This window comes from Eleginops maclovinus, chromosome 2, assembly GCF_036324505.1.
Source record: "Eleginops maclovinus isolate JMC-PN-2008 ecotype Puerto Natales chromosome 2, JC_Emac_rtc_rv5, whole genome shotgun sequence".
In the NCBI taxonomy this organism is placed as follows: Eukaryota; Metazoa; Chordata; class Actinopteri; order Perciformes; family Eleginopidae; genus Eleginops; species Eleginops maclovinus.
Genome location: NC_086350.1, coordinates 15,358,112 through 15,368,531, shown reverse-complemented (window position 1 = coordinate 15,368,531; position 10,420 = coordinate 15,358,112). Strand labels below are relative to the sequence as shown.

Sequence of the window (10,420 nt, the reverse complement as noted above, 5' to 3'; positions counted from 1 at the left end):
TTCACTAACGCCGGCAATTTTCAGACGCCAAGTTGCTGTCAAGTGCAATCTGTGATCTCTTATTTTGAGTTTTAATGTAGCAACTTGCTGCTGATTCGGTCTCTGTTCACTTCTGTATTTATAGTTTGAACAAAATCCAATAGTTCTTAGGTATAGGATCTAAAGAACCAATACAAAATTACTAATGAAAACATGTGACACACATTAATACCTCAAGGAAGCGTCTGGTCTTGTGGTGAATGATGTTTGTTAGAAGCAGATTCAAAAATAAATGTGTATTAATTAAATAACAAGACATTGTTTTATCCCCATTTCTGTCTAGAAATATGGAGTAAACCATTTGAGATATTGTTGAGTAGGGTTTTGTTTGATTGTATTTGCATTACTGCAAATATAAATGTTCTTTTAACAGAACCTGCAAATTGTACTTCTGCTCTCTACAAACACAAATACAACATCAATTTGTTGTCAAGTTTATTTAAGAGAAACTGATTTGGGCTTGTTCTCTTTTGGTCTGTCTTTGTGGAAGCAGTGGTTAAAGAAAGCTTAAGCAAACCCCACTGGCACAGGATTTTGAATCAAAGGCTGTCAGAAGAGCGTTTGTAAGGGTCCTGGATGACACATCACATCCTCTCGCAGCACCTTTGAATTGATGTCTTACAGAAACAGGTTTAGTTGCCAGGAAATATTCTTTTTCAGTTTAAACGGCTCAGCAGACACATGGATGACAGAAGGATACACAGTAGTTTAATCCAGCATGCTGCTGTACATTACTCACCCTGTTGGTATTTTCTTTGGTGTCCTGTAGTTCTTTCTCATGCACTCCACTGCATGTTTTCTGATGCATACACTTTATGTGACAATTTAAAGGCAATTTTCAATTTTTGCCCACAATAATGGACATGTAGTTTTTGAATGATGAAATATGCATGTAGGCAAAGAAATATTTCTGCAAGGAGAGTAAATAAACAACAAATGTGGGGAGGGAACAGCAGGAAGGGGCGGCGCTGTTTTTAACCGCCCATCTGCCTGAAGGACTTCCCAGAGTCTCTCAGCCTCAGGCAGACGCAGACACACATTCAGACATACTTTCAGCAGGGCTGTTCTTGAATCTTCCCTCTATTAATTCCTTTTCTGTTGCTTCCATTTCATCCATGTCTAGCATTTTGCTCCTCTTTCCTTTAGCATTTCATAACCTCATTGACTATTCCTTTTACCCTCGCTTTTGGGGTGAATTCGAGGAGAACATCTCTATGTTGACGTGTTTCTGCCAGTTTGCAACATTTGTGTGCATTGTGTGTTGTATCTATATGCTGGGGTTGACTCTCAAAGTTCAAAAGCCTGTCACCACAGTTATAGGTTTGCTTGCAGTCTTTTTGTCAGGCAGGTCTTTTGTTACATAACACATATCTTCTCTCTCGCTCAAAAGAGGAAAGTACAGAGGGGTACAAGCTTCAAGTTTCAATTCTTTCTTTGATATGCACTCCTAACCTCCGTTTCAAAGTAATCTCAGTGCTGTTGACGAAAAATAGGCCGCTTATGCTCATTTAGAGGCAGGAATTCTCACTGATGCTGATTTCATGACGTCAAACCCTGTCTGAAACCCACAGAGAAGGAATTTTAGAGATTAGGGAATTAGACTAAAAGAATTAGACTAGACAGATATGGTGAAAAGAAAAATAAATGTGAGGAGTGATGAAGTAAGGTGGTGATGCTGAGCAGAGGGATGTTGTGAAGTGTTTCTTCTTGAGATGAGGTGAGAGAAGTGTGAAAAATGAGGAGCGTTGAAGCAAAGGCATCCACTGTCAGACAGCGATGGACTCGTGCTGAAATATTTCTCTGAATTACATCACTGTTATCAGTCGTGTCTGGGTCAGGGCCATTTCTCTGCCTGTATCATTCTCACACCTTTTTCTTTATTGATCCTGTTCTCTTTATCTCCTTTTTCTGTATTGATATGTTTTTGTTATATCTTATGTCTTCTTTCTTCATTTAGACTCAAAGCTGACAGTGTTAATTTGCCTGTGCAAACACATAATAACACAGAGTGGGAGTTATATCATTTGAGCTGCAACAATTAATACATGTAATGATGAATTGCAGCTTATAGACAAATACTCTCAAAACAAATGACATTGATATTAGTCTCAGCTATAGATTGTGTTAATGTATAAGAGTGCAAATATTAGTGTATTATCATATGATGGGGAACATCATAATGCTAAACATTGTCGTTGTGATGGTATGTAAAGCGTCTTTGAGCATTAGGAAAAGCGCGATATAAAGCTTGTGCGTTATTGTTGTGAACATATAAGCATTAAGTATAGCCTCACAGTGCTGCTAGCATAGCTGCAGACCTAGGACCTAATCTGCAGCAAAGGTATATAGTACTGAATAGCTGCTGTATGTTTTCCCAGTGTGGGATCAATAAGGCTCTTATATATTGTACTGAATGTAGTGTTTGGACGGCTGGTCCAACATTATGTCAACTTGGGCATGAAGTTGTGATGGCTGTTTTTTACAATTTCCTAACGCTTTAAAGGAAAATGTTTTCACAATTAATGGAGAAAAAAGTTTGCAAATGAATTCATATTGAAACCAAATAATAATTAGTTGCAGCCCTACTGTACTTAAATACGAGTTCTGCTATGTCTTATCAAAAGTTTGGAGGTTTTCTGCGGTGGTAAGTATTTTTTGTGTGAGTCAGATGAGTTCATTGTATGTGTTCCCGGCTGCCTGTTGGTCAGGGCGGCTTCGTGTGAGAGGGAAGATGAGTCATCTAATGCAGAAGAATCACAATTAGACTTCATGTCAGGAGAGACAACGATACACATGCACACAAACAAGCACCCGAACACACAAGGAAGCCCCTCTGTGCACAAACTATACACAGACACATGAGGAGGTGATGTTGTGTCAATGAAGATGACAGCTACACTCGTATACAGATACAAACACAATTCAGCCAACTGATACACACACACACACACACACACACACACACACACACACACACACACACACACACACACACACACACACACACACACACACACACACACACACTCTCTCTCTGTATTTCAGCAGCAGGAAATAGAGACAAAACAGAGCCCTCAGCTCAGGCGAGAAAAAAAAAACTTCCACTGGTGGTTACCATGGAAACTGTCTCCCTTTCACTTTAGGGGGAGGGCAAGCGACTAGTGGATGAGTTAGGACGACATTGAAGGTGGCTTGTGGACAGGGTTGGAGGGAATTTAAGGTGGTTTGAAGTGTGAATCCATCCGAGTTTTACACCTCGAGGATGAGAAGGGTTGTTTGAGGTAATGGCGGTAGAGTGCAGACGGTAAAGCGGACCATCGATAATTACGGAGTGCACCCTTTCACCTTGGGCTGCACAGTCAGCATGCTCGGCAGCCAGAATACACAACACACACACACACACACACACACACACACACACACACACACACATATGGATTATTGGTATCAAGATCACAAATCTGTTCTTAATTGCATTACAGCGTGAGAGGATGATGCCACAGTATCAGTGTCATACAGGCCGAGTAATTGTAAAAATAATAGGGCTGAGGATTTTTGTGTGGATGTGTGTGTGTTCAGTGAATCTCAAAAGACTTTAGGTTTGGGTATTATTTAAACGTTTTCTGTACTTTTGCTAGTAAAATTCCATAGTTCGTCAGAGATTTTACAAAACAATATCATTTTAATACCTTTATGTCGGGAGTAACAAACCTCACCGTCTGATGCAAACGCTTAGCTTTCTTGACACCTGATGGTATATTGAATTCTGCAAGCTGAAGGTTTAAAAAAGAAGCATCAAAACTAAACTCTCCTAATCTCCTCGCCCCTCCTGCCACCCACACACACCTTCAATACAAATGTAACACCTAACACCGACTTAAACACAAACTTTGTCTCATCTACCACCAAGGTTGTTGGCTCTGTCTTCTTGTATATGTGTTTGATTACTATGCTCATGGATAATTAAGTTCCCTGTCCGTGTGTTTATTGTCTTTTCCAATCTGTATGACACTGGTATTCATATGCTTTCATCATGTTTGCTTTATTTCCCTGTGGAAAACAGCCTTCTATGGACATAGCTATGAATTTCATGAATTAGAATCTGACATGAGATTGAATTAATATGAGGGAGGAAACCTTTCTAGAGCGCTTGGTGATGAATGCTAATCAGAAGCGCAGTATTTCAAGAATAAGTCTGAGTAGGAGGGGAACTGTTACTGTGGGTGTATATATTTGTATGTTAGCTAAGTTTTATAGTGTGAGGTCAGTTTTATAAGTGTCAGTGTAAAGTAAGAAGAATAGGGCATATAAAAGCAAAGGGATGGATAAACGTCGGGAGGGAACAGAAAACCAGAGGATGACAATTAACACAACAGCCATTGAAGCTTCCAAGGCCGAATCGAGTGGGTGTGTGAACGAAAATTAAGAAAAAAACAACACTAAGTAGTAAGGTGAAGGTATTGGGCTTTGAACGATTTGTGCAAAGAACAAAAAGGAAAGGACTGAATGAAACGGGGTGAGATGAGAAGTGTCAGAGGATTTAAATACTCTCTCCTCCCGCCCTGCTCTGTATTGATGTCTGTGTTGTGAGTCGTGTATCCATGACGAAACCACCACTGCAGATCGAACTGCTGTCTGTCTATTAAGGGAACACTTTGGGAGGGTCCCGCTGTGAGCCCTGAGATTCATGTTGTCTCCCATCAATGGTTCAATTTAGTGTCTGCATTTCTTCTCCTGCTCTCAGCATAAACTGACTTAATTTCCCTCGTCTGTTTTCTCCTTCCTCCCAGAGCTGCCCTATGGCTGGGAGAAGATAGATGACCCCATCTATGGCAGCTACTATGTCGAGTAAGTCTCCCTCTTGACTTGGGTTAAATCTGCTGCTGTGTAGTAAAACAGAAAACGCATTTTCTACAACGCATCGGTATGAATTATAAATGACTAAACGCTCATTTCTTTTTCATGTCTCACTGCTTATTTAATTTCTACTACAGTGAAATGCTCATCTGTGTTGGCTATAAAGGGCATTCTGCTGATAAAACCAGCTCACATGGTCAATTATATTAATGTGTTGCATTACAAACATACTGTATTGGTATCTAACTGCTGTTGAAATAGGATATACAATACATTTTGTTGTAGCCCAAATCAACTAAACTGTAAATTGAAGTGGAAGACAGTTTTGGGCAGAGGTGGGACCAAGTCACTGTTTGGCAAGTCCCAAGTAAGTCCCAAGTCTCAGCAGTCAAGTCCAAGTCAAGTCCCAAGTAAAGACAGAGAAGGGCAAGTCGAGTCCAAGTCCAAGTAACACCAAAGCCAAGTCGAGTCCAAGTCCAAGTCCCAAGCTTCTTCGAGTCCTGAACAAGTCATCATGTACTCTTCACTTAATAATGCCATTATCAGACTAACGATCACACAATTTCAACATATCAACCTAATCTTCAGTATTTTTTTATACATACAGATTAAACTATGCATATATTTTATATATCTGTATATACGCATGCGCCCAAAGACCTTCAAAGTATTGTGTGTGAATGGTGGGTTAGAAATGTATGAGCACGGAAGGCACCACTGTCATCCTAAAGTTGGTAAAGCGCCTTGACTAGTGAGGCATGGACTGTGTGGATGCATGTAACTGGCATTGATGCTTCAGTGGATGCCAGTTACAGTAGGTCAACATTTTGCTTCAATCACAAAGAAACCTAATATTTCAATAAAACAATGTTTAATCTGCATAACAATTAAGCAGCATGACTACACACAATGAAAGGTGCTGGGGGTAGGCGCTTGAGAGACAGACAGACAGAGAGAGAGACAGAGTACACCTCCCTAATCTTAGTTATTTGTGTACATACCTGCAAACTCAGAAGGGCTGAAAAAGGTGACAAACTAAACCGTTGTAGGGGGGTCTGGGGGGTCCCCCCAGCCTTTGTACACGTTGCCTAGCAACGTCGCACATGCGCATTATATCCTGCTCCGCTCCGAGTAATAGTAGTAGGCTATTCATGGGAAACGCATGAACAGCACGTTAAGATCTCGGCCAAGTCGTAATTAAAAGCAGTTCTTCATTATTTAAGTTAAGCGGCGGTAACGCCAGTGTTAAACACGGTGTTAAACACGGTGTTAAACATGCACATGCCGGTTGGTGTGCGTACGGTACTGAGCAGTGCTCGAATTATGTTTTTGTCTTCAAGGGGGTCTCTCTATTTTATAAAAACAAGTTGGACTCCCCGCCCCCCCCCCCCATAACCTAACATGTCAATTAAATAGCCGCGAATAGGTGTGAATGGCGCTTTTGCGCACGGTAGACACAACTTACACACGTAACACACGCACAACACAACAGACAGATTTTTTGGGGTTTGTTTTACAGAAATCGGTTCCATTTAATTTAAACATATTATTGATTGTCCATATTTCATTCCAATATCGCAATACATACAAATACATAGACTAAACATATTATTTTGAATTTCAGTTTAGCTAGACTGTGAACTTATGCATTATGTAGCCTATATTGGCTTTGTCAAACAACATAGAAGAAAGCGCAACTTCAACAGACATTCTCAGCACTTGTCAAATCATGTAACCCAATGAACGCATATATAGACAAAACACTCGCATCATGTAGGCCTAACAATTCAGTTCGATGCTCTGATCATGTTTGACCGTGTTGGGCTTTACGGAAATAGATTAAACATATTCTTTTGAATTTCAGTTTAGGGACAGGCTAGACTGTGAACTGTTATGCATTATGTAGCCTATGGCTTTGTCAAACAACATAGAAGAAAGCACAAGTTCAACAGCAAACATGACATTCTCAGGACTTGTCAAATAATGTAACCCAATGAACGCATATATAGACAAAACTCACCCATCATGTAACAATTCAGTTCGATGCTCTGATCATGTTTGTTGGGCTTTACGGAGACAAAAGAGACCAAACTGCCCTGCTCTCAGCTGGCTGGGGCCTGCGCCCAGGAATCCATGATGCTGATGTCCGGTGGCCACTCTTAATCCATGAGTGGACAAACGGCACGGGGTTGAATTTCTCAATAGGAGGTCCATTCAAGTCAATGAATAGCAGGGCAGTGAGGCTCGCTGCACGCAGTCCGTTCCTAGTTTTATCGTCTGTGTCATTGCAAGCCGAGAAACCCCTCTCACACTCCGCTGAGGTCGGGAGTATAGTGCGGCATGCGACGATAAGTTTCTTAAGAGTATTCCCCTGAGAACCTTGAAGCTTCCAATCTCGGAATTCCTCGATAGCCTCGGTAGAAGATTCACAGAGGAGTTTTGCGAATCTCCCCACTTCGCGCTCTCCAAATAGCATTAGGTCTGACCTCTCTGCAGGCCAAAAGTGCTGATCTAGAGGCTTGAGCATGGCAATAAGTTCACTGTCAGGAAGACGTGATCTGAGATTATCAAGGATGGACTGATAAAACTGGGGTTTATTAATCTTAGGCTGCGTTTCCCTAAGCACAACGCCTTTGAACCGACCACTTGCTATGCCTGCGCGAATCTTGGATTCCGTTTTACCGGCATCTTCTTTCATAGCAGACAGTATCTCGATGGTTTGATGGATTTGTCTGCTGCCATCCACCAGAGACGTGTCCCTTCTCTGTAGTCTCAATGAGAGCCCCTGCAGTTCACGAAGCACATCTTTCATCACTGCCAAATCGGAGAGGAAGCCAGTAGATGTCAGATGCTTGAGTAGGCCACCATACTTCGCCCTCTCCACACCGTTGCGCGAGGCATCTTCGCTGGCCATTGTAAAGTGCTGTGCCAAAACAGGAAAATCTTTCACCACAGCTTTAACTGTCCGGAAACTGCTTGCCACCCACCTGATTGTGAAGACTTTGCCTATTTTTAAAATCTACATGTTTAGTTCCCTAGCAGCATTTTCAAGCTCCCGTGCGTTTTTGGTGGATTGGTGATACAGACTATGAAGCTTTGAAATAAAAATGTCAAAATGGTTGCACCCAGCCACAGCCTTCAAAGAATCATTAACAGCTAGTTCTAATCGGTGTGCCAGGCAATGTACACCCTGCAGTCGAGGGAAGTCTTGTTTAAGTCTTTCAATGAGTCCTGTATGCCTACCGGTAAGGACAGCGGCTCCGTCTGTGGCTATGCTGATGAAGTTCCTCTTAAGAAATTCTGCCTCTATCCCCACATTTTGAAGACTGTCTTTTAACGCATTGTAAAGAGATCCTGCATCTCCTTTTTCCAACTCAACAATGTCCAAAAACACGTTCTCTACGTCTCCATTACCTGTTACATCGCACCTCATGTAGATAATCATATAGGAGCGTCCATGCACAGTGCTTTCATCCAACGTTATGCTGATACGTGAGTCGAGTTTCAAGACATGGGAAACAAGTCTTCTTTTCATTTCATCTGCTATATGTTTCACAATAGCAGCACAGGAGTGATCGGAGCGGTGTGCAGGACCCACTGTTGCACCATTAAGCTCATTAACTGTCATGATCGGCGTCATTTTGGTGTATGGCAATCTCTCTTTGGCTATAGTGTACGCCGCCCTAAATGAGCTTGATGTAACGTCGATGGCAGCCAAACTTTGGTGGGCAGAACATCTTTTTGTTTTAATTCTGCTATCTCCACTGCTCTTTTATGAGCAAGGCTGTCCCGGTGCAGGTAAATCTTCTTACGTAATTGCTTTTGCAATGAGCTACTGACGGTCCCATTAACCCATGCATCCGAAAGGTGCACCCCAGTCTTTTTTTCATGGAGCAAGAGAGTTTTTGCTGCCTGGCAGGGAGCGCACCCAAGGCCACTCTCACTTGTACACAACCATGGATTTCTCTCCTTCCACGATCGCCACTGTGTGAGCCCCCAGTTCTGAGGCAGGTGGCGCAGGTGCTTCAGTTCCATATCGGTCCCGGACCCCGACCCCGTCTCCGCAGCCTCTTCTCCGTCCAATTCCTCCTCAACGTCCTCATCGTCATTGGTAAGTGTCCCAGCTAAAACATCATGATGACTGGTTGTAGCCACAACGTCCTCTGGCTCAGTAGAGTTAGGCGCCTGGCTAGAACTAGCTGTTGCTAGGCCATTTTCTGATTCTAAATCTGCAACTATTTTTGTTTTTTTAGTGGTAAAACCGAAACTGGTCAGGGCCGAATATGAATTCGGTGCAGGTGGCCTTTTTTTCGGCGGCATAACTGGCAATTACATTTAAATTTAAGATGTGTTGTTGGTCTTTACCTCAAAAGCACATTTTTATGTGACTTCTTCGGACTTGCGAGTGCTGTCAAATCGATCTTATCCAGTTTGCTCACGTAGCCTAGTGGTGTGGTGGTGAAGTGCAGTATGCTGCGCTCTTGAGCGTATAAGCACGTCCGGTATTAGCCTATTTTAATGTAACGTCTTTAATGGTTGGAGACCGCAAAGGGATGGATAATGAGTGTTGTTTACGATTAAATTACAATGCAATATATGGCAGACACCTTCAGATATGAGAGACCCCCTCAAAAATTTGACTTTGTTGCTTTCATGGGAGCCAGTCATCACTCTATGGGAGCTCGGCTCCCTCTGGCTCCCACGTAATTCGAGCACTGGTACTGAGTGTTTATCGGTCCACGGCCGTAATGAACGTGTCGCATTGGTCCATATGTAATGCACGCGTTCTGTTGTTCCCATTGGCATAGAGCTATTGAACATTAATTTTAACAAAGGATACGGATAACATATCGCCCACGGCAGTTTTGTCATTGTATGTATAGCCTATATTTGTATTACGCTATCATCATTCAACATGTAGAATGAACGTGTTATCTATAGAGTCGATTTACATAGATAATTCACAACCATGAACCTAATCTGGATCTTAAACCTGCCAATTGCAACTGAGAGAGACGCAGTCCCTTCCGTGGCACAATTGCATCTTTTCCGTAGATGAAATCCGGGGAAATCGTGAATATTAATGAGGGGAAACCCGGGGATTATCCAATCACGCTGGTTAGGTCCCTGATCCAATCCAAAAAGGCCAAAATCCACCACATGATTGCATTGCTCGCACTTGCCTGCCGGCTCTCTCACTTTGCGGTCTTTGGGGCTTCGCAGGTTCGCATTGCAGGGAAGGATGTCCATGATCAGGAAATTTAGCTTTTGACTCGAGGCATGTCAAGTCATTACAAGTAAAAGAGGCAAAGTCCGAGTCAAGTCTCGAGTTAATAGTATTCAAGTCCAAGTCGAGTCGTAAGTCATGCCGAATTTGATCAAGTCAAGTCTGAAGTCATTAAAATCATGACTCGAGTCTGACTCGAGTCCAAGTCATGTGACTCGAGTCCACATGTCTGGTTTTGGGATCCTTTTAACTTATAAAACATATCTTACAACTTTTGGTGTAGATAATAATTACTTT

General features: G+C 42.2%; 1 protein-coding gene across 1 annotated transcript in view; it reads left to right on the top strand.

The window, feature by feature from the left end:
- Positions 1-10,420, top strand: part of LOC134881495 (membrane-associated guanylate kinase, WW and PDZ domain-containing protein 2-like) — a 76,259-nt gene that overhangs the window by 40,592 nt on the left and 25,247 nt on the right. Inside the window, exon 7 of the mRNA XM_063908883.1 lies at positions 4,830-4,887. Within this exon, the coding sequence (XP_063764953.1) occupies positions 4,830-4,887 (58 nt within the window). The remainder of the gene's footprint in view (positions 1-4,829; positions 4,888-10,420) is intronic.